At 37.2% G+C, this 24,987-nt stretch overlaps 2 protein-coding genes and 1 non-coding gene across 3 annotated transcripts; 2 read left to right on the top strand and 1 right to left on the bottom strand.

The window, feature by feature from the left end:
- Nucleotides 1-301: 301 nt before the first annotated feature.
- On the top strand, nucleotides 302-3,231 carry LOC120080089 (uncharacterized). Its single transcript, XM_039034645.2, has 9 exons — nucleotides 302-501; nucleotides 590-651; nucleotides 847-937; nucleotides 1,700-1,786; nucleotides 1,979-2,032; nucleotides 2,235-2,419; nucleotides 2,496-2,578; nucleotides 2,680-2,780; nucleotides 2,876-3,231. Exons 1-9 carry the CDS (start codon nucleotides 451-453, stop codon nucleotides 3,089-3,091), a joined length of 930 nt encoding a protein of 309 aa, XP_038890573.1. The 5' UTR covers nucleotides 302-450; the 3' UTR covers nucleotides 3,092-3,231.
- Nucleotides 3,232-4,847: 1,616 nt separating this feature from the next.
- Nucleotides 4,848-7,923, bottom strand: LOC120079676 (heat shock cognate 70 kDa protein). Its single transcript, XM_039033977.2, has 2 exons — nucleotides 7,386-7,923; nucleotides 4,848-6,758 (listed from the first exon to the last, which is right to left on the bottom strand). Exons 1-2 carry the CDS (start codon nucleotides 7,597-7,599, stop codon nucleotides 5,029-5,031), a joined length of 1,944 nt encoding a protein of 647 aa, XP_038889905.2. The 5' UTR covers nucleotides 7,600-7,923; the 3' UTR covers nucleotides 4,848-5,028.
- Nucleotides 7,924-17,655: 9,732 nt separating this feature from the next.
- On the top strand, nucleotides 17,656-17,727 carry TRNAD-AUC (transfer RNA aspartic acid (anticodon AUC)). Its single transcript has one exon. It is a non-coding gene; the product is annotated as a tRNA-Asp (tRNA).
- Nucleotides 17,728-24,987: the final 7,260 nt, after the last annotated feature.

The following is a 24,987-nucleotide window of genomic DNA, read 5'->3' as shown; positions in this document are numbered from 1 at the left end:
TTACATATATATATATAAAGAGTCTTGAAAAAGTAAATTGAACCGAAATTTTGTATAAAATAATAGACTAAAAACTATAATGTAAAAAAATATGAAAGACAATTGTGTGATTGAGACTATTTTATTTAGGCTATACGTGTAAAAAATCCTAAACTTTCACTATAACTTATTACGTCAAGGTGAATTTAGTAGTTGACATGACATTTTTCTTTTGAGGTCAAAGATTCGATCTCATGTGACAGTTACTAAAAAAAAATAAAAAATTGATTAAAAAAAAGAGGTTAGCCCAATACCCATACCCCCACTAAAGAACCCTCACTCGATTTTTCATTTCCGTTCTTCTCGAGCAACCACGGAGCCGTCTCGTCTCGAAGAGCTGCTTCAAGACTCAAGAGTAGGAATTTAATCGAGCACTTGGCGGGCGCTACTACAAATTTTTTGGCTCCCAATATGATGAAGGCTAACAAAACTGCTCTCCTAAAATTTGCAGAGAGGTGCAAGGTGCTCCCCTTTCCCTCTTCTTCTGAAATTAGTATAATGAAGCTTAGTTTTGCAGCTAATTAAATCTGGTTTTTTCTTGTTGTTTCAGAATATTCTTGCTTCCAACTGGATTGGTACTCTCAATACGATCAAAGCCGATGCTAAAGGAAGGTACCCATTTGTTCTTACAATTGGGGTCATGTTCTATTTTCATATTCTTACACTCGAGTTTTCATTTTAGTCATTAATCTACTGGTGAACTGAAAAATGTTTATGTTGGTGATGGGAATGGTATTGTGGTTTATTGAAGATTATGTTAAGAAAACGCCTTTACTGATTTGTTTTGATTTGTTGTGTTTGTCTCAGCAAGGAGAACATTCACACTTCAAAAGTTATGTACATGATCAGGAAAGGAAGGCCATACATTTGGATTCCTGAGAAGGATTTGCATAACGTGGTATAATTTTTCTTCACAAATTTAGTCATTTATTCTTTCCATAGAACTCTTGAACTTGTTATTTGAAGCCTTCCATTACTCTAAAGATTCAGGTTTAACTGATTTCAAATGAACTTCCTGACTTGGATTTATATTGACTTATCGTATCTAGTATCTAGCGTTGTTATATGTCAAATTACTATTAGATGTTTTGATGTTGGTATTGGTTAGTTGAGTGACATAACAATTGTTTGCCAATGCGATTACTTTAATCAATGAGAAATACCCTAATCATTTCATAGAGTTGGAGTAGTTTATGCACTTGGATTACACTTGGATTAGTGAAGGATGTCTTACATCTTTTCTTAACTCCCCTCCCCTGTTGCCTCTACGTACTCCCTCTCTTTTCACCTGCAATATAGAATTTAGAACTAATCCTATTTCGTTATGATTTAGTTTTAGTTTTAAAAATTATTTCTGTAAAAACCACTTATACATATGCTTGTTAATTTTTAGTTTTCCACTTTTTGATAACATTTTTAATAATTTGTACAAATTTCAGAACCCAACATTTTCTGATACTGCAATTTTTATTTTCAACACTTGGCTTGGATTTCAAAATCGTTTTTGGTAGTAGATTAGAATACAGAGGATATTATGAGTCTTTAATCATTGAATTGAAACACAGAAAAACCTAAAACAAGACACAATCAAATAGACCCTAATTAACTTGAGTTCCTTGTACTAGGCACTGGTAACACATGTTATTCGGTTTTTCTACAGAATACAATAATTGATGAGCGTAGTTCATTTGCTGTGGCCAGTCCTTTCCCAGGTCCTCTAGCTTCCTTGTTCAGATCTCTGGAAAAGGTGAGCTTGAGATGTATGAGCAGTAAGTTCGTTTCAAAACGTTTCTGCTGTAGGAGACTTAATATGTTCCTAAGTCATACACGATCTTGTTATCTTTTTCCCGGAAAAAACTTGTTACCCAAATAATTGGACTTCAAGCTTAGATTATAGCTAGCAAATACCCTGAATATTTGTCCATTTTTCATCGTGCAGTTACCACCACGGGTTGCTCTCACTGGAGACATGATACGTCTTAAGAGTGAAAAGGTAACAGTAACACGTCCTTCCAACTTAGAATATAAACACTACAGTCTGGTAATAGTATGTAGCGCATGTAAAGATCTTCATTGAGGTCTCCATTCTCTAATGCCATGAAGGGTGTGTTTACGACTTTGGAAGTACCAGATTACAAGCTGTTCCTTGAAGTATTATGTTTTGATCTCGACTTTATTGGGTAGTCTAATTACAGGCTCAGGTTGCTGTTGAAAGGCTTAGAGAAACCATACTGTATGAACAGAAAGCCATTGAAGACTTTGGTAGTACAGTCTCCAACGTCTTGAAATCCTCCAATCTCAAATATACATCACGTAGCCAACACCTTAATGAATTCTTAAAAGGGGATGGAGAACATGTGATGTATAAGTTTGATGTGAGGTATTGGATATTTCCCCCCTTCTTCTTCGAATCTGTTTCGAATGATATGTTTTGAACTGAGATTTCTTTTCGCTAGATCGAGTATGTTTATTGATAGTAAAGGAGGAATGCATGAGGTTGATGCAGAGGACTTCAGCACATCGAAAGCCGATTCATTGAGTAGGCACTTCCCACTTTGCCCAACCTTCCCCGTTTATTTACTTGATGCAAGTGTGGTTTGTTCTTAAGCTAACTTCCAGACTGCTTCTTATTCCCCTCAGCACCTTTCTCGGCAGCGCTTATTGACGGAATAAACCAAAGCGACGCAAGACGTAGAGCTCTGATGCTCTTCTGCCTTGTTTACTTCAATGCAAATGTAAAGGTATGATATTTGTCCATCATTTTTATGGAGATTTGTGAGGGAAGCTAGAAAATGGTAGCAATTGGAATTGTAACTCTGTTTTTCATATGTTTAAGGATGCATACATGTTATCAGTGGATCGCAAGGGGTTTGACTTGCTGGGGAAAGTCCCAAGCTTGGCTGTGAATGGTGAATTTGGTCAGTATGAGTGGAAAGATTTCAGATTTACGTTGAAGAATGAAGCAACAGATATTGGGAGTTTCTGTCAACAATTAATGGAAATGGAAGAGGATGTTGTAAGGAGAATTTCTAGTTATAGTGGTCTTGGATGATCCCTCCAGATTAAGAATTGTATTTTTCTTAGAACAACTAAGAACTTTTTTTAGTTTTTTTTCTTAAAAAAATGTTCGGTTATGAAGTAATTTCACATGACTTACAAATTATAAAATTAAAAAGAAAGTTAAATTACAAATTTAATCCAAATAAAGTTATAATTTAGTCTTATGATTTTAAAAGTTAGACTTGTCCCTGTAATATGATAAAGCCAATCATATGGTGTACATTTCAACTTTTTCTAAATTGTGTTGGTAATTTAACCAATAAAAAATTAAAAATATTTTAAATAATAACTAATGTCAATAAAACATTGATATCAATGAATAGTTAAAAATAAAAGAGATCTAAAAAATGTATAAATTTATAAGCCTACTGTCTTGAAATATGATAGTAATTGGAATAATATGTTTTAGGTTTCTAGGTTTGTTCTCAGAATGTTGCACATTTAGTTTTTAAATTCTTATTTTCATTTAGTCCTTAAATTTTAAAATATTACAATTTTTTCTTTAAAATTTGAATTTTATTTTGATCTGATTTTTCAAGATTTTATATTTTTAATTTTAATTTTCTTTAGATACTTATTTTCAATCATTGACGATAGGGGTGTACATAGATTGGATTGGATTGAGTTGAAGGTGTTTTTTAGACCACCAAATAAAGTCTCTAACTCAACTCAACCATTAAAATTCAGGTCGGATCGGACTATATCTTTTTCTTTTTTTTTTTATTATTATTTTTTTAAAATTAAAAAGATGTAAATTTATATATAACACATGACCAACAATTAAAATCTTTTAAAATCTAGATATTAAATACCAAATATCTATGATATTTATTGCAAATTTTAAACAAAAACAAATATTATAACGATTTTAAAGATAAAATATTAAAATTTCACAATCAATACAAAACAATCAAACTTTAAACAAAAAAAAAATAAAATACATATATATAAATTCAAATTAGACTTGGTCAATCCAAATTAGTCAACCCACGACCCAACCCAATCGAACCTAATAAAAATAGAAAAAGTTAAACCCAATCCAAGAACAAAACTAATTCAGCCCAACCTTTACTAACTTTCACATAATTCAACCGAACCTTTCCTAACCTTCACATAATTCAACCCAATCTTTACTAACCTTCATATTTTGAGTTGAATAACTCAGGTCGTTCAGATTATCGAATTATTTACACACACCTAATTGAAGTTAATTTCTATAAATTAATTAAAAAAATAAAAAATAAAATTTTATTTAAAAAGTGACAAAAAAAAATTATAAAACTTAATTAATTATAATTCTTTTAACAAATTAAATTGTTATATTTAGTAAAAAATAAGATACAAAGCAAAACTCATATTAAAGCTAAAATTAAAACTAAATTAAAACTAGACTTAATTATAGCATTTTGAAAGAACTAAATTGTTGAAACTAAATCCAAGACTTAAAAATTAATATATAACATTTCAAATCGCGAAAGATACGTTTTTTTTCTAATCATTTTTATCCCAATTTTACTTCAAATGATAAATTTCATCAGACCTCAAAACTTAAAAGACAATTATACAGTTTGATTTTTGAATATTAAAAAATGAGATGATTTTTACAATTTACTCAAATTAATAAATACATATTCCTCGCTTGTTTTAAAAAGTCAAAACGTTTCTTATTTACTTGTAATAACAATGTAGATGTGAAAACTGAAAAAGTATGACTAAATATCAATATTTCGATGAAAATTTTAATACCATTTGAGACAGAAATTATGACTGCGGCAACTTTTTATAAGAGAGAATTATACTTCAAACAGCGAAAAGAAAAATTACATGAAAAACATCGAAGCTTCAAGCTTTGATCGAATCGGAAATGGCAGTCACAAAACATTATCATAAGCTTGAACAAACTTAAGGGGGAAAGAAAAAAAGAAACATTTAATCAACTTCTTCAATCTTTGGACCGGCGCCACTGCCACCGGACGGAGCATCATCATCCATGGTGGCACCGCCCATATCGGCACCGCCCTGATACATCTTGGCTATGATGGGGTTGCAAATTGACTCAAGCTCCTTCATCTTGTCTTCAAATTCATCCGAATCAGCCAGCTGATTGCTATCTAACCACTGAATAGCCTGTTCAACGGCGTCTTCAATCTTCTTCTTATCTGCTGGAGCAAGTTTGCCACCAATCTTTTCATCTCTGATAGTATTCCTCATATTGTATGCATAGTTTTCCAAAGCATTTTTGGATTCGACTTTCTTCTTGTGTTCCTCATCCTCAGCCTTGAATTTCTCTGCTTCCTGAACCAATTTCTCAATCTCTTCCTTCGACAACCTTCCTTTGTCATTCGTAATCGTGATTTTGTTCTTCTGTCCAGTTGTTTTATCCTCGGCAGATACGTTTAGGATACCGTTGGCGTCGATGTCGAAGCAAACAGTGATCTGAGGAACACCTCTTGGAGCTGGAGGAATGCCTGAAAGTTCGAACTTGCCCAACAAGTTGTTATCTTTGGTTCTTGTTCTTTCACCTTCATAGACTTGAATAAGAACACCAGGTTGATTGTCTGAGTAAGTAGAGAAGACTTGCTCCTTCTTTGTCGGTATCGTCGTGTTCCTTGGAATCAAAACCGTCATTACACCTCCTGCAGTTTCTAAACCAAGGGACAGAGGAGTAACATCCAGAAGAAGAAGGTCTTGCACTTTCTCGTTTCCTTCACCACTCAAGATGGCGGCTTGGACAGCAGCTCCATAAGCAACTGCTTCATCAGGATTGATACTCTTGCATAGTTCCTTGCCATTGAAGAAGTCTTGCAATAGCTGCTGCACTTTAGGAATTCTCGTGGAACCACCAACAAGAACAACATCGTCAACAGAGCTTTTGTCCATCTTTGCATCTCTTAAACATTTCTCAACTGGCTCCATACACTTTCTGAACAAATCCATGTTGAGTTCTTCGAATCTAGCACGAGTTATGGTTGTGTAGAAATCGATACCTTCATATAAAGAATCAATCTCGATTGTAGTTTGGGCAGTGGATGAAAGGGTTCTCTTGGCTCTCTCACAAGCAGTTCTTAATCTTCTGAGAGCCCTTGGATTTCCACTTATGTCCTTCTTATGCTTTCTCTTGAATTCCTGAACAAAATGGTTAACCAATCTGTTGTCAAAATCCTCACCGCCAAGATGGGTGTCACCGGCGGTTGCTTTCACCTCAAAAATCCCTTCCTCAATTGTGAGGAGAGAGACATCGAATGTTCCTCCACCCAGATCAAAAATCAGAACATTCTTCTCGCCAACGCTGCTTGCCTTCTTGTCGAGTCCATACGCAATGGCTGCAGCTGTAGGCTCGTTGATGATCCGCATGACGTTAAGACCGGCAATGACTCCGGCGTCCTTGGTGGCCTGACGTTGAGAGTCATTGAAGTAAGCAGGAACGGTGACGACGGCGTTCTTCACGGAGGAACCGAGGTAAGCTTCTGCTATCTCACGCATTTTTGTAAGGACCATGGAAGAGATTTCTTCAGCCGCGAATTGCTTCTCTTCGCCTTTGTAAGAGACGACAATCATAGGTTTGTCTCCTGGACCGGCGATTACCTTGAATGGCCATAATTTCATGTCGCTCTGGACTGAGGGATCGGAGAATCTCCTTCCGATCAACCGCTTCGCATCTGTCGATCGTAAACGATAGTTAGAATTTAGCAATTAAACTAACACAACAGAATGATACGAAGAACAACGTCTAATTCGGCGAGAAAGCGACATAAGTCCAGAGGCAGTAAACAGTTCCAGAAATCAAGCGTCATTCGTCTGAAGAATTAACCCGACAACATATTTCTTCGAAACATATGTTAACGAAACCAGAATTTGCGCTCAAATTCAAAACCACAAGATTACGCGTACAGTAATTTCTAGTTATACAAGTACTCATAATTGTTCTTCAAATTAGTTCTGAAAACAAAAACGGACCAGAGACAAACAAAACCTACGCAAAGAAAGAAAACCACACAAACACAAGAAAGAACAGCAGAATCCACAACAATAAAGACGAAGGAAAGAAAGAAAACTCAAATGAATTTACATATGTTAACAAAACCACAATTTGCACACAAATTCAGAAACGCAAAGTATACTCATAATTGTTGTTTAGATTAATTCTAGATACAAAAACATACCAGAGACGAAAAAAAACCTACGTTTCCGATTCGGAAAGATTTAAGAAAGAAACACGAGATCAAAACACACAAACACAAGAAAGAACAAAAGTAAAGAAAGAAAACTCAAACGAATTTACATACCAAAGACGGTGTTGAGAGGATTCATAGCGACTTGGTTCTTGGCAGCGTCGCCGATGAGTCGTTCGGTGTCAGTGAAAGCAACATACGACGGCGTCGTCCGATTACCCTGATCATTGGCAATAATCTCAACACGATCATGCTGCCAAACTCCAACGCAAGAGTAAGTGGTACCGAGATCGATACCGATGGCCGGACCTTCTCCCTTTCCCGCCATTAACGAATTACAAACAAAGCTGAAGAAGATCAAGTAGATGGAGAAAAGAATTTGAGCAGAGATTTGAAGAACAAACGGATTGGTAGAATTGAATTGGAACGAATTGCTTAGAACAAAAATTGCAAAAACCTTGGGGATGGAAATTGGAATATATACGGAATTTTATTGAGTAATGGGTAGAGCGAGTCTGGAGAGTTCTAGGAAGAACTACGTCTAGAATGTTCCGTTAAAAGTGAAAAAAACAGGATCGAGATGGTTCAGTCCGCGTTTGACGTTTGTCCGTCATTATTCCCACGGAGTTTCTTCACAATTTTGCTTTTTCTTGTTTTAAATTGATGTTTTTTTTGGGTTAAATAATGATAAATATTTAAAAACAAATTAGGGTTTGTTTCAAGTTTGGACTATGTTGTTAGACTCAATATTTCCCCCCCTTTTTTACTATGCAACTTTGAGTTTGTTTTAAAATATTTGTTATATAAGAAACGAAAATTGATGTGATAGTTGATGTGTAAAAATTAAACTTATATGGAAGACGAAGACCTTTATTGCCATATATTATATATATCACCTCAAAATATATAGTGAAAATGATTTATAGGTTATATTAAAATTTTAGGCTTTATTTGATAACTATTTGGTTTTTGAAAATTTGTTTTAATTTTCAGTTTTTAAGAAACAAAATTCATAAATGTTTGGCACCTGTATTTAAAAAATAAAAAATGAAAAACATTTTGGTTACTATTTTTGGTTTTCTATTTTAAAAATAATGAAAAAATATGTTTGGTATTTCTTTTCTAAAAATGAAAAATGAAAAATATGTTTGTGTTGTGAAATTGAGCACAATGGAGCACAATAGATATGAAGAAAATATATATCTATATATCTATATCTATATATATATATATAGACACAATAATAAATAAATAAATAAAATATAATATAATAATAATAATAAATAATAAAATATAACTAAACTTATAAATAACTAAAACTATAATTTTATGGAAATAGGAATAATAGAAATAAAAAATATGATTTTATGGAAATAGAAAATATATGAAATTTTCTTTTTATTCTCACCAATATGCATAATTTTAATATCCATCAAATGCCACTATTAATAGGAAAAGTGACAAGTAATATGTGGATTTACATGGACACCAAATATAAATTATTACAAGGCACATGGATAACATGAAAAATGACACATGACTTTTAGGACACTAAGTATTGGACATCTCTTTTTATGACATTTATAATACTCCCCCTTAGATGCCCATATATATATATATATATGAAATATGCTTCGTTGAAATCTTACTAGGAAAAACTCAATGGGAAAAAAATCCTAGTGAAGGAAAAATGGTACATATTTCATATAATATATACTCCTAAAAGAATACAATATATTTACTCCCTCTCACGAAAACATCACTTAAGATCTTTGAGTCGCCGCATTGCAATGTTGTGCACCAATTTTTCAAAAGCTACGATTCTTAATGCCTTTATAAATAAGTTTGTTAGGTTATCCTTCGAACAAATCAGTGATGTCGTCATATTTTTTTTAAGATCATGAGTGTAGAAAAGTTTCGGTAAAATATGTTTTGTTCTATCTCCTTTAATATATCCTCATTTGATTTGGGTTATGCAAGTTGTGTTGTTTTTGTATAATATTGTTGGAAGACTTTTATTAGAAGACAAGCTACATGTTTCACGAATGTGCTGAGTCATTGACCTTAGCCACACACATTCTCAACTAGCCTCGTGAATTGCAAGAATTTTAGCATGATTTGAGAAAGTGACCGTTATGGTCTGTTTCACTGATCGCCATGTATAGCAGTTCCTCCTCATGTGAACAAATAACCTGCTTGAGATCCAACTGTTGGGGCTGATCCCCTAAATCTCGTAGAGTCCGGTAGTTTGTAAACATATGTATGAATAAACAGTTTTGTGATTTATAATATGAGATATTTTATCCACTTCAGTCTATAAAGTATGAGATATTTTAGTTTCATTAACCACAAATCAATAAACTAAGATCCATGGTTATTGTTGTAACTTAAGCATGTATGTGGAGACATACAAGTGGATCATACTTTAAGTGATAACCTAAATGGTCTGTAGTATATGGATAAAGGAGGGAAACCTTATCCTGGTGACCTTATGAGTGTGGCCCGCTTTGTAGATATTACAAGTGTTGTAAAGTGCTACAAATGGTCTGATCCTGACCATTCATGTATTAGACATACGAATGAGGATGCTCTATATAAAGGAGTTTGTATAAGATCGGACCACGATATGTTTAGTCTCGTTATATAACATCGTTCATGACAGAGACTTTCATTTCACTAGGATGACATAAGTAACATGACCTTAATCCTGAGTGAGTTAGGAACTCTTGCCTATGAAAGCGGTCCTTTGATTTGCATGGGTGCGAGTGGCCAGATCGCCGACTCAAACCTACCACTTTGGGGATTCGTTTGATTGAGGAGCTGAGAACTCAGCTATACAAGATGGAATTCACTCTTTCCCCAAAGCAGGAGTAAATAGATAAATTACTCCCTTAAGGGTTGATTCTGGGGCTTGACAATGTGACACCACACCTTCTCTTGGCACAAGAAGGGTTTACTCATAGTGGGACTATGATGTATTGTTCATTAGAGGAATTAGTGATACTTAAGGAGTTAGATGTAACTATAGGGGCAAAATGGTGAATTGACCCAACTATACTTACGAGCGATTTGTGAAGGGTTATCGTACTGTTGATTGGTTATATCTAATGGACACAGAAATATATTTTTAGTACAAAGAATCCAGCTACCGGTCTTTAGTGGAGTGCCCAGTAGTTAACAGATGGTGGATATCGTGATTAAAGAGTTTAGTTAGTTATTCACGTACCGTTGGAGCTTCAAGCTGTAGGTTTATAAGGTCCCCTTGATAGCTCAATGGATTCATGTTGAGAATTAGTTTTTGGGCTAGTTTGAAGTGTTCAAATTAACAAGAGGGAATTTGATTATATATGATATAACTAAATTGATTCAATTATATGTGATATAATTGATTTAATGTGTTTGATACATTATTTGATTAGAGGAATTAATATAAACATGATTTATATTAAATGCCATAAAGAAGAAAAAGAACTATGGTTTATATGTTACATATGATGTGATATTAAAAATATAGATTATAAATATAATATGATAAATTAGCTATTATATTTATTTATAATAAATTAATTATAAGATAATTGATTTTGGTTTTCTCCAATAACTGACTTAGTAGTTGGTTATGGACAGTTTATGGAAACCGAATGGATAAAAGTGAAAATAGTTTTTATTTTATTTATCCAGGCACAAATAGCAAAAAGTTATACGATAGCTTTGAGAGAGTAAACGACTGATCGAGGATACTATACGATACTGACTTACTTGCTAAACAATCGAGTACGTAAGTCTATACGATAGATTTCTTCCTTCTCCCACTTACTTGATCGTCCAGTTTCTCCTTCCCTCTTCAAAATCCATATAGAGCCTACACCTCCTGAATTCTCACACCGAGAATACCAAGATAGCCTCGTGGTAGTGTCAAGTTTCTATTTGAGGGTCAAGGATCGAGTTTCACTTGTTTCTGTTCGAGTATTTTCCAGAGGCGTGTTGCATTCGTGCTGTGGGACGCATTACTGAGTTCGATTGAGGAAATACTAGAAGAAAAGGTTCTTCAAGGGTATGTTTACTTGATCCCCTTTGTTTTTACCTTTGTAGCATGCTGTAATTTACTCGTTATGCATAATTGTTGTTTGATTGGAAATGTCTTGTTCTTTCATAATGAGATTTGGAACGATCCGTTTCCGCTCATTGGTTCTCTATATTTAGAGTTCCTTCAATTGGTATCAGAGCCAGGTTGTTCTGATATTCCAAATTCCATTGATGTATTGAATTACATTTGCAGTCTTGGTGGGGTTTATGTTTCTACAATGCGTTTAAGTGTTAGATGTAGTTGTGGATGTGAATTGATGGATGTTACGGGATGATTGCCTTTGGTTTTAAAGCTTTCTTTACATTTCAAAGTTAATTTGTAAGGCCCCCTACGTTTTTTGGCATAAATATTTTGCTATCGAGTCGTATTCAAAGTGTTTGGTGTGTTTGAGTCGTTCATGATGAAGCTTCAACGCATGGAGATGCTGTTCACTTCGAGGAAGGAGACCAAGGGTTGGTCGCATCGTGTAGCCCAAGCTAAACGATCGTTTAAATTTGGCTACACAATCGTGTAGAAAGTTCTACTTGATCGTGTAAAGAGTTTATTCGATCATGTTGTTGGCTACTCAATCGCTTAGACGCTGAGGTAAATGATCGCAGAGTATATGATACATGATGCATGGTAGACGCGCGCACCAAACGATCGAGTAGGCCAGCATGCTCATCGCATTGTCACTGGCTACTCGATCATTCGGTATAAGATACTTGACTCTTGATCCTCGATCGTTTAGACGATCATGCTTCATCGTATAGTAGTCGTTTACTCGATCGTTTAGGCATGCGTTACACGATGTGTGCTGCACGATCGCATGGCCTTCATATTTCATTGCATAGTCTAAGGCACTCGATCCATGCTACACAATCGTTTCTACTTGATCAACGTTACTCGACGATCACAAGGAGCTGCTATACGATCAAAGAACGAGGCTTCACCCGGGCAGTTCAAGACCTGGTTCGCCTGTTTGAACCAGTTGACTCGGTGGTTTATGTAATAAATAGTTTTATTTTCGATTTTTGAGGCTAATTATCCCGGTCCATTAATTTTGATGAATGTGATATATGTTTAATTATATGCCATAAAGTATGTCATATAGTTTTAAAACCCACCATAGGTTATGCATTTATTCATGCATCATCTTTATATTATAAGAGTTATAATATAGTAGTTTGCATGACTAAATTACATTAAAGCATGCTCATGCATCGTATAATATAAGAGTTATAATATATGCATGCATTAAGCATATTCATACATCATCTTTATATTATAAGTTTTATAGTATAAGGGTGTATGAGAACATGTATGCTTAGTTCATTATAGATTATATAAGAGTTATATATAGTAATGAATGAACATTGCATGAAGCATGACACTTAGGTTAATTTATAAAAGTTATGAATACCTAGTCTAACTTGGCAATGTGGATGTTTTTAGTAGTTTCATTTTTTTATAAGTGTTATAATTAATGAAATTAGAACTAAAATCAATAAGGAAGACATGCATGCAAACTTAGGTTTTAATCATGTTTTTTAAAAGAGTTTTAAAATTTGATTGAGATAGGCTTAAGATTACGGTTCTAATGAGATTAGTAATCTAAGTTTAATCTTTTAATTCGGTTTAATAGGATTAAACTGACTAATAAAAGATTAAATATGTACCAAATCTATCTATAAGGGACCTTTTATCTAAGGCGGGTTCTGGCTAGGCTGGGGTATTTAAGCTGACGGAAACGAAACACCCCAACCTGAAAAGGTGAATTAGATAGATTTGTTGCATGCATGCAAATTTGATGAAAGTCTGTCAAAGTGTTTATATGGCTTGAATCAAACTTGTTTAATTATCAAAAGCAAGAGTTGTTTTTGAGCAAATTAAATACCCACTTAGTTAAAATCAATAGCCAGATTTACTAAGTTAATGAATCCCTAGGTCGAACATTTAGTGGGAGGTACTTGGGGTATATGATACTTCACTTAAACCTCTACACGTTTCTCCCTAAAAGTTCACACCGTGAGATCTATCCTCGGTCTCGTGGCACCCTAGGAGTGTTCCCCTAAAGAATGGTGTTTGGGTAGGTCAATACTAAGATGAATGGAGAGAATGTTTATAGTAAGTGGGAGTGGGACATGTGACAATATATCCCACGGTCTCTCTCATTAGATTGGATAACGTTGTCATGCATCAACTTAAGGCACCCTGGGAGTGTCCCCCTAAAGGATGGCTCTATTTGCATTACTCCTTATCATATCTCCTGAAAAGGATAAGGTTGCTTTAGTCTCTTATCCTAATCTACTTTCTCTCTACGGTGGACGCATTAGGACGGGACTTTAGGGCCTAAAATGGGGGCTACACTTACGCGAAATTGTTAAGGTTGTTAACAAATTCTGGACCGAATAACGGTGACTGTTAGAGTTAGTTACAAGCAGTTGTTTCTGTTTAATAGTTGAGAATGTCTCATCCCAATGAAGGAGCACTTGATCACCCCAACAGTGACTTTTGTCCTGCTTCGCTGGGGCATCATTGCAAAATAGATGTCACTTAGGGTACAATATAACTATTTTGTTAAAACCTAAAATTGGTGTGAAAAGTGGTAATGCAAGTAGACTTCTTAAGTTTGTTCTTGTTTTTAGCAACTTTTAATTAATGGCAACCGCTACTTTAGCTCTTTTAGCCGTTGACAAACTGACTGGCGAAAACTACGCTAGTTGGAAGAACACGATAAACACAATACTTATCATCGATGACCTCCGGTTCGTCCTTATGGAGGAGTGTCCTCCTATTCCAACTCAAAACCCTACTCGAAATATTCAATAGGTGATAACTTGTAGAAATACAAGTTATTTATACCATCTTATTTAGAATATGTGGCAAAAAGAAGGAAAAAGTTGCGTCGAACATATATAAATTGACTTAGAAATGAAAAAGTTGTAAAATATCGGAAGCACACCCACTTACCCCATTGCGATGGCAAAAAGGGATGTCCAAGTCTTTGTTTTGTAGGAAATAGGTATTACCACATGCGACGATCGCTCGAGGACAAAAAGAGTAATGCATTCGCACCGTATGTGACGATCGATCGTGGACGAAATGAGCAATGCATTTGCACCGCGTGCGACGATCGATCATCAAAAGATCAACGCATTTGCACCGCATGCGGCGATCGATCGCAGATAAAAAGAGCGACGCATTCGTGGGGATTTCTGAAATTGTATAGCTTTTCTGTTGTACGATTTGACAAATTGAATGTGGAGCAGAGGGGACGTTTCCACCAAGCCTTGGCAGAATAAGAAACTTTTCAGAGCGGGACCACTGACGAAGGAGGTGCTAAGTTCTATAAATAGCTACATCAATTCCAAAGAGAGGAAGCTAGTCTAAAGAGACATTCATAGAGAATCCGGGAGATAGACGAGACAAGTCCAAAGGAAATCTCGGGAGCCAGAAAATCATTCACAATCCCGAAGAGAAGCTCTGTGCAAGGATCATTTCTACTTGGGAAACTATCATGAGAAGGAAGTTTCCACCTCACTTCTCCTACACGGCAAGCAAAATCAACTCCGATCGGGATCCGTGTCAAGACATTGACACGCTGACTGCATTTGTTCTCATTTCTGTTCATCAACTGTGATTCATTTCTAATCTTTCATTCATCTATCTGTAACAAATGCTTTATCTTTTAATATCATTATCATATTCATTTTCATCTCTCTATTCTCCACCATACATTCATCGTCCATTTCTCTCATCATGTGTAACTAATCCTCTCCAGGGTGAAGGGGAAGGATTAAGCGAGTAAGTTAATCCATGTTGAAGAAGTCAGCTAAGTTTAGCTAACGCATGCTCAATGGCATCTTCACCTGTGAGAGCAGAAGCGAAGATGTTAATCCACCTCTCGAAAGAAGGTTGATAGAATGAGTTAACTAAAGCAAGAAGTATTTCTAGAGATGGAAACAACATTGCATTCATAATGTTTATCCCTGATTCACCATAGAGATATGGGAACACGGCTGATCACTGAGAGGTGTAAGTCAAGGGAAAGCGGAACCTTAGTTGCGTCCTCAACAAGATCGATAAACTTCCGATGTCCTTTCCCCCAACCCATTCTCTTTTTGATACATTTCACAAGACTTGCCATTGCATTCCCTCAGACACTTGCACAACTTCACAGTTATTCATTTATTTGTTTATTTATTTGTTTGTTGACGCATTTTACTTTTTAAACACAACGCATTATTATTTTGTTTTTGGTCGCGTGTATCACATCAATATCGCATCTAGCATCGTAATCGCTGTGGTCGACCTCAGATCACTCTGAGAAACTTGCGGTGGAATTATATTTGGTTCCAATGCAAGAAAACTTGTGACACATACATACTACATGAACGCATACTACGAGCGCATTTGAGCAGCATCACATACAGCATTATAAAGCGTAGTATCGCATATATTATCGAGAAGCGTGATTAAGCAATGCATTTACGTCCGCCGCAATTCAAACCCAACAAGTTTGGTAATTTTAGTGCTGAATATTTTTGTGATATTTTGTAGGAAAGATTTTTGGCGTACAGTCTGCATAAGCGAAGAGCAAGCTAGCGGTGCATGAACATAGGAACGGAGCCAGAATTCAACGCCGATGCAGAAATCGAGAAAACCTTTCGCAGAAGAGCACGTCAAAACCGTACTAGGCATAGAAGAAATATGGCGAACAACAACGAGAGGCCCAAAGGGAATCGGGGAATGAATGGCCGCCACAAGACCTAGTCTTGCTAGCCGCTGACCGTAACATTCCCATGAGGAACTATGTGGCACCTAATTTATACGACTTCTCGCCGGGTATCGCAAGGCCTATAGTAGAGGAGAACGCCAGATTCGAAATTAAGCCTGTCATGCTCCAAATGATTCAGAATGCGGGTCAGTTTGGAGGTTTGCAAGGAGAGGACCCACATGCACATCTGACCAGTTTTGTAGAGATGTGCAACACATTCTCCATTCTTGGCGTGACTCCAGAAGGCATCAGACTATATCTTTTTCCATACACACTTAGAGACGAAGCAAAGAGGTGGGCTTATTCGTTGGAGCCTGATAACTTGTAGAAATATAAGTTATTTATGCTATTTTATTTAGATTATGCAACAAAAAAATGGAAAAGTTGCATCGATAGTATAAGAATTGGCTTAGAAATATGAAAATTATAAAGTGTCGTGAACACACCCACTAACCCCATTGCGATGGCGAAATAGAATGTCCAAGTCTTTGTTTTACAGGAAATAGGTCACTGCATACATTAATTGCTCAAGGACAAAATGTACAACGCATCTACATAACATGCACCAATCGATCTAGAACGAAAAATGATAAACACAATTGAAGCACATGCAACGATCGATCATGGATTCAAGCAATCATCGCATTTCTACCGCATGCGGCAATCAATAAAAGATCAAAACAACTACACTGTATGCGATGATCGGTCGAAGATGTGAAGAGCAACGCATTTGTAGGACTTCTCGTGTACAGCTTTCTATTGTACGATTCTGACAGATTAATCGTAAAGCAGAGAGGACTTTTCCATTATGCCATGGTAGGAATTATCAGAATTACATAGTGGGACCACCAATACAAGAGCCAAGGTCTATAAATAGCTTCATTGAATTCATTACAAGGGAGGCTGGTCTGAAGAGACTTTACAGAGAAAATCTAGAAGAACGATGAGACAAGGCTGAAAGGTGAGTCTCTGAGCAAGAAATTCTTTCCATTCCCAAAGAAGAAGCTCTGTGCAAGAGGTCACTTCTACCGAGAAAGCAAGCCTGAGAGGGAAGCTTTCCACTCCATCTCATCCACATGCCGACAAGCACAACGTCTCCGATCGGGATATGTGTTAAGACATTGACACTCTTTCCGTATTTGTTTCTATTCTTTCATTCATCTACTTTGTTCATATTTTTTTAATCTTTCATTCACAAATCATGTATCAAACACTGATCTTTAGATTTAAATATCATTATCGTCATCATTATCATCTCTCTGTTCCTTTCCATACATTTATCATCCATTTTCTCCATCTTGTGTCCTTAATCCTCTGGGTAAAAGGGAAGGATTAAACGAGTGAGTTAATCCTTATTAAGGTAATCGGGTGAGTTTAGCTAAAGCATGCTCGACGGCATCTTCATCTGTGAGAGCAGAAGTGAAGATGTCATTCCGCCTATCGAGAGAAGGTTGGAAGAATGCATTAACTAAAGCAAGAAGTATTTCCAGAGATGGAAACAACCTTGCATTCATTATAAGTTTCACGGGCGGCTGAGGATCGTTGTAGTATAGTGGTGAGTACTCCCGCCTATCACGCGGGCGACCTGGGTTCGATCCCCGGCAACGGCGCCATAAACTTGATGATGAAGATTTATTTCTTTAAGTTTATCTTTAAGCATATGCACAATGATGAATATGAATATGATGATGCTCTATGCGCTCAAGTATTTTGCGATAAAGATATTGTTGCGATACTACGTTCTAAGTATATGCGTTGATGGTAATATGCTTCGTAGTATGCGATGATGTAGTGCATGTCACAATTTTTCTTATGTTGGAACCAAATATAATTCCAACACAAGTTTCTCAAAATGACCTGAGGTCGAACACGGGGATTGTTGTTGTTTAGATGAGATACTAGTGTGGTAAATGCGACTGGTTTATCATAAAGAATAAAGAATTTGGTTTGTGCAGAAAATGTAAATTGCAATGAAAATAAATTGCATTAAAGTAAATTGTGATGATAAAATAAATGACTAAACTACCAATGTTACAGGGTAAGGACTGGCTGCGAAGTTGTACAAAAGAATCTAATGAATGCGGTGACAAGTCTTGTGAATGAATCAGAAAAAGAAAGAGTTGAGGGCGAGGACATCGCAAGTTCGTCAATCCTGTTAAGGACGCAACTGAGGTTCCACTTTCCCTTGGCTTACACCTTTCAGTGATTGGCCGCGTTCCCTTACGTTTATGGTGAAACAGGGATGGACGTAATGAACACAAGGTTGTTTCCATCTCTAGAAATACTTCTCGCTTTAGTTAACGCCTTCTTCCAACCTTTTCTCGATAGTTGGAATAACATCTTCACTTCTGCTCTCACAGGTGAAGATGCCGTCGAGCATGCTTTAGCTAAACTCACCCGATTACCTTAACAAGGATTAACTCACTTGCTTAATTCTTCCCCTTTACCCAGGGGATTAAGGACACAAGACAGAAAAAATGAATGATAAATGTATGAAAAGGAACAGAGAGATGATAATGATGACGATAATGATATTTAAATCTGAAGATCAGTGTTTGATACATGATTTGTGAATGAAAGATTAAAGAAAGATGAACACAGTAGATGAATGAAAGAATAGAAACAAATACGGAAAGAGTGTCAACGTCTTGACATAGATCCCGATCGAAGATGTTGTGCTTGTCGGCGTGTGGATGAGATGGAGTGAAAAGCTTCCCTCTCAAGCTTGCTTTCCCGGTAGAAGTGACCTCTTGTACAGAGCTTCTTCTTCGGGAATGGAAAGAATATCTTGCTCATAGACTCATCTTTCAGCCTTGTCTCGTCATTCTCCCAGATTTTCTCTATAAAGTCTCTTCAGACCAGCCTCTCTTGTAATGAATTCTAGGAAGCTATTTATAGACCTTGGCTCTTGTATTGGTGGTCCCACTGTGTAATTCTGATAATTCATGCCATGGCGTAATGGAAAAGTTCTCTTTGCTGCACGATCAATCTGTCAGAATCGTACAACAGAAAGCTGTACACGTCAGAAGTCCGGCGAATGTGTTGCTCTTCACATCTTCAATCGATCGCTGTATGCAGTGTAGTTATTTTGATCTTTTGTTGATCGCCGCATGTGGTGGAAATTTGTTGATCGCTTGAATCCATGATCGATCGTCGCATACGCTTCAATTGCGTTGATCATTTTTCATTCTAGATCGATTGGCGCATGTTGTGTAGATGCGTTGTACATTTTGTCCTTGAGCAATTAACGCATGCGGTGACCTATTTCTTGCAAAACAAAGACTTGGACATTCCATTTCGCCATCGCAATGGGGTTAGTGGGTGTGTTCACGACACTTTATAATTTTCGTATTTCTAAGCCAATTCTTATACTATCGACGCAACTTTTCCTTCTTTTTGCCACATAATCTAAATAAAACAGCATAAATAACTTGTATTTCTACAAGTTATCAGAGCCAAATGAGATAAATTCATGGGATGAGTTGGTTAAAAGATTTATGAAGAAATTCTTCCCTCCCACTGTCAATGCAAGAAGACGATGGGAAGTGCTAAATTTTGAGCAAACAGAAAATGAAACTCTGAGCACCGCATGGGTGCGATTTCGACGATTGGTGAAAAATGTTCGCATATTGGGATTCCCGATTGCGCCCTCATGGATACTTTTTATAATGGCCTAGACAGAGCAACACAAGCAGTTGCAGACGCCTTCGCGGCAGGAGGGTTTATGGATAAAATATATACTGAAGCAAAAGTCATTCTAGATCACATCATGCGAAATACGGATAACTGTGTTGATGATGGTTATAGAGGGAGAGGAACAGAACGAAGGAAAACAGAGAGCGCCATTGTACCAGTGGATAAAATGACCACACTTGCCACCCAGATGGCCGTAACCACCTTGCTCCTCCAAACAATGGCTATAAATCAAGGAACTCTCTCTCAGGGTGTAGTGCAAGCCAATGCATTAATGCAAGTGGCAGCAGTAAGCTGTATACAATGTGGAGGGAGTCATTAAGTGGAAGTCTTTCCATCAAATCAGCAGTCAGTATACTCTATCCATAACAACCCATTCAGTAACAAGAACAACCCAGATTGGAGGAATCATCCCAACTTTAGTAGGGGAGGAAACAACGACCAAGGAGGCCAGAGAAATATGCAGACCAATCATTCCGGGAATAAAGGAAATCCTCCAGGTTTTCACCACCAGGGTCAAGGTCAGAGTAATTATCAAAACAGGCAATTGCACAACCAACCCTATTCATCTAACACCTCATCCAATTCGTCATCCTTGGAAGCACTACTCAAACAATACATAGAAAAGAATGATGCGATCATGCAATCGCAAACATCTTCCATCAAGACTTTGGAGGTACAGGTCGGGTAGCTTGCGGCCGAACTTAGAAACAAAACACCTGGAATGCTGCCCAGTAACTCAGAATCACCTAGACCAAGTGGGATGGAGCAATGTCAAGAGGTGACATTGGGCAGGCAAGCCTGATCGCCTGCGGGGATGCGTTTGCGGTAACATTGAAAACCCATTTTAAACAGCATCCATATCAACTATCTTTACTGCTTTACTACCACTTTATAATTGCTTTATTGAATTAGTTTCCCTGCCTATTTGAATTAATTTCCATTTCAATCTCTGATTGTGTTGATTTTAATTTACTATTGAATGAATGATTTAAGTGAACATCGCAATGTCTTATCATTATGGTTTTGGGATAAGCGTTGCGATGTTAGTGATACAATGCAATGTTAGGTATGCATTATGTTGACGGGTGTATCTTGTGTTAAAAGATATATATTGCGCCTGTCCTCCAAATATGCATTGTGTTGATGGATGTGTTGTGTTAATAGATATACATTGCGCCCATCCTCTAAATATGCATTATGTTGACGGATGTGTTGCGTTAATAGGTATACATTGCACCCATCCTCCGAAAATAATAAATAAAAAAATGATAAAATATTCGCGAAGAAGGTAATTGAACGATCGTTTAAGCTCCTAAGGTGAATTATTACATAGCAGACGAAAGGATGTCCTTTCCTGCTATGTCATAAGGGGGAGGGGCGCAACCAGTTTTTTGGATTACCAAAGCCTGCCAGCGCACTACTGATTGCGTTGGGCCCATCAAGGCCCAACCTATAAACCCCTCACCTTCCTCCCCCCTATCCTTGTTTGGAGTTCATTTGCATTCTCTTCGCGAAAACGCTACAAAAAACCTTTGCATACTGATAACGGGCAGAAATGCACGTTATCATAGTGCTAAATTCTTAAACAATATTGGGTTGCATTGATAAAATATGTTAAATTGCATCCAAAAAGCATTAAGTTTATTATATTGCAGTCGCATGCGTTCATTGCATTATAACAGTTGATTTTTGTATTTTTGTGTAGAATATGCGATGACCCAAGGCGAAAATTGAGATCATAGGAAATCAGTGGTCGAGTGTAACATTATCGTAAGGCTGTGCGGTGATCGTGTTCGCAAATATTCACTCGAGAAGGATTGCCACAACTTGGTCAGTGCAACATGGTGGGCGCATCTGGGTGAAAGGCTAATTAATCGCGATGGGATAGAAAGCTGATGATAGTCGAATCCGAATTAAGTTGATAGTCGATTAACGATAATAAGTACATTCAGCTTTTCGGTGACAAATATTCGGTGCATCAGTCAGGGAATTAAAGCCGTCCCATCGGTGCAATCATGAGAAAGAAGCCACCGTTCACCTTGGATGTTCTATAAATACCAGAGGCAATCTTCAAAAAATCGGTTCAGCAGTTCGAAATTTCATACTTCAGTTTGCACGTCTTTGTTCATAGTTTTCCTTTCGTTTTAAGGCGAACGCGAGAGAGGAAGGTGGTGCTGAAAGATCGTTTCGATAAGCTTGGGAGAGCATTGGAAGCTGCCAGAACAGAGGGAGGGCCGATGCCTACGGAAACAAGAACATCTTTGAAACCGAATAGAGATTGACAGTGTAAAAGCCTCGGGCAACAAGGAATTGCTACCAGGCTCTCTACCTTTATCTTTTCATTGTTATTTTGTATTCAAACTCATTTATAAAAATGGAATTTCTTTCTCTATATCTGTTCACTCTTTGTTATTTACGCATGAGTAACTAAATCAGTTGAATGGGTTGAGAAGCATTTAGCTAGCAGAACTAGGGAATCTTCATTCTTTGCGATTATCTTGTATTATGTATGCTTCATTCGTCCATTAGAGATACTCAGAAGGGTAGTCTAAGGACCGGATCCAGGCTTGGGAAGGTCAGGTTAGAATCTAGGCTCAGGAGAGTCAGATTAGAACGCATAATCAAAAGATAAGAGCTTAGGAATAAACACTATTTGTTATCAACGCATCACATGCATCCTAGAGATAGGATATGATTGTATGCGGTCACCTTGCCTTTATGCATTTTACATCATCACATAGGAAAAGAGTAGAGACTTAGGGATAAGCTCTATGGACAATTTTGCATTCAACACATGCGTCCTAGACTTAGGAGCATCGAATTTGCATTGAAAAATGACTTACTATGCATGGTTGTAGCATGATCGCATAGTTTGATGCATTCCCAAATAACGCTAGCTAAAGATCTTCTCAACCCATTCATTTGTATACTCGATGCATCTACCACACAACTAAAATTTCTCAAATCCGCCGCTTTAGTTTATTTTTCATTAACGCAATCAACAACAAACCCACAATTAATTGAGTTACAGGTTACCACAAGGTTTTCATAGAAATTACCATCAAAACCTATTTTCACAAGTCCCTGAGTTCAACCCTGGACTTACCAGGAAACTCAGTGGAATTTACACTTGGATTCCGCTGAGGAAACTTGAGTGCACAACGAAATTTCACCATCATATATCATCCATAATTTCACTTCATAAAAATAAGCATAAAGTTTTTGATGCCGTTGCCGGGGACTTCGGCAAAATAGTTTGCTAACGGTAATTTTTTTATTTCTTTGTAGACTCTCAATCTCTGGCGAATTACGACCCGAAGATTAAGAGAACGTTTAGACGGAGACTAAAAAACCGCCAACATCAACCACAATAAGATAAAGAAGAGATGGCGGTGCTGCCTGGAAATGGAGCACCAAATGATAATAATGTCATGGTGAATCCAATCCTGCTGGCAAACGATCGCAATAGACCCATTAGGGACTATGCATCACCCAACCTCTATGATTTCTCTCCAGGAATCATGAGGTCTGCCCTCGATGGAAGCCGATTCTAATTGAAGCCGGTGATGCTACAGATGATCCATACTACAGGACAATTCGGAGGAAGGTGTGGCGAGGACCCGCATGCCCACCTCCGAAGCTTTATTGAAATCTGTAATACTTTTGTGTTCCTGAACATCTCTGTCGAAGAAGTTCGACTAACTTTGTTCCCATTTTCTCTTTGTGATCAGGCTAGAAAATAGGCATATTCTCTCGAGTCGGGAGAGATCACTTCATGAGAATAGGTCGTGGAAAAGTTTAAGAAGAAGCATAGCCAGATAGCTCCCATTGTGGCTGAACCTGAAATTGCGGTGATGCAAGAAGAAGAAAGAGAAAAAGAAGCAGTAGAACTAGAGGTTGCATCAACCTCAAAGCCAACTGAGACGGGAATCGTGAAAGTGCAGTTACCCCCTTTCCCACAGAGACTAAGGAAGAAAAAAACAAAGAGGTACAGTACCAACGCTTTCTGTCTATGTTAAAACAATTACATATTAATATTCCTTTTAGTGAAGCGATTGAGGAAATGCCTGCCTACGCAAAGTTTCTGAAGGATATGGTAACTAAGAAGAGGGGAGCTGGTAAGTTTTCCACGGTGGTGCTAACTCAAAGTTCAAAATCAATCATTCCACCGAAGATGAGCGATCCTGGGAGCTTTACTATTTCTTGCTCCATAAGAGGACTGTACATCGGGCAAGCTCTGTGTGACCTAGAAGCCAGCATAAATTTGATGCCTCTGTCAATCTTTAGGCAGCTAAATGTGGGGCAACTTGTGCATACAACGGTGACTCTCCAATTGGCTGATAGATCTCTAGTGCATCCAGAAGGAAAGGTGAAGGATGTGCTGATAACCATTGATAAATTTATCCTACCAGTCGACTTCATCATATTGGATTACGAGGCCGACAAAGATGTGCCCATCATTCTGGGGTGACCATTTTTATCAATAGGTCATGCTTAGATTGATGTGCATAGAGGGGAAATCACCTTGAGTATCAACGGACAAAAGTTCATGTTTAACATAATCCGTGCCATGAAGTTTCCGGATGAAGAAGACCTGCATGACTCAAATGATGACCAGAATTCGACTGAAGAAGAAAAGTTTGATGAACAGAATGAAGAAGAGGATGCCAGCGCATTTGTTGCTGTCTGTACTTTGATCATGACAAAAACAAACAAGGAAGAGGAGAAGATTGCAAATCAAGAAGAAGAGCCAACAGAAAAAGAAGAAAGAAAAACAACGCAACCATCCCTACTAGAACTACCTACACTGAAGTTAATGACCCTACCAAATCATTTAAAGTATGCATTTTTAGGGCAGAATGAGAAGCTGCCTGTTATTATTTCCTCTAAGTTGAATGAAGACCAGGAGAATGCACTGATGAACATTCTAAGGAAACATGTGCGAGCAATTGGCTGGACGCTCGCCGACATCAGAAGAATTAGCCCAACGTACTGTATGCACCGCATTCGTCTTGAAGAGGACTACAAAGCAACGATCGAACATCAACACAGACTCAACCCTACGATGAAAGAGGTCGTTAAGAAGAAGATCATTAAATTGTTAGATGCGGGCATTATCTATCCTATAGCAGATAGCACGTGGGTCAGCCCCTTGTAGTGTGTGCCGAAAAAGG

Source organism: Benincasa hispida, chromosome 6 (genome assembly GCF_027475165.1).
Source record: "Benincasa hispida cultivar pf3 chromosome 6, pf3_genome.v1.1, whole genome shotgun sequence".
In the NCBI taxonomy this organism is placed as follows: domain Eukaryota; kingdom Viridiplantae; phylum Streptophyta; class Magnoliopsida; order Cucurbitales; family Cucurbitaceae; genus Benincasa; species Benincasa hispida.
Note: the sequence above shows the minus strand (reverse complement) of the source record. Positions and strands in the feature narration are given on the sequence as shown.

Excerpts from the sequence above, each read along its gene's own strand:
- LOC120080089 (XM_039034645.2), top strand. The coding sequence starts at position 451 with ATGATGAAGGCTAACAAAACTGCTCTCCTAAAATTTGCAGAGAGGTGC. Across the intron at positions 652-846 it reads AAAGCCGATGCTAAAGGAAG|CAAGGAGAACATTCACACTT; the intron begins GTACCCATTTGT and ends TGTTTGTCTCAG. Across the intron at positions 1,787-1,978 it reads TGTTCAGATCTCTGGAAAAG|TTACCACCACGGGTTGCTCT; the intron begins GTGAGCTTGAGA and ends TTCATCGTGCAG.
- LOC120079676 (XM_039033977.2), bottom strand. The coding sequence starts at position 7,599 with ATGGCGGGAAAGGGAGAAGGTCCGGCCATCGGTATCGATCTCGGTACC. Across the intron at positions 6,759-7,385 it reads TCCTCTCAACACCGTCTTTG|ATGCGAAGCGGTTGATCGGA; the intron begins GTATGTAAATTC and ends TACGATCGACAG.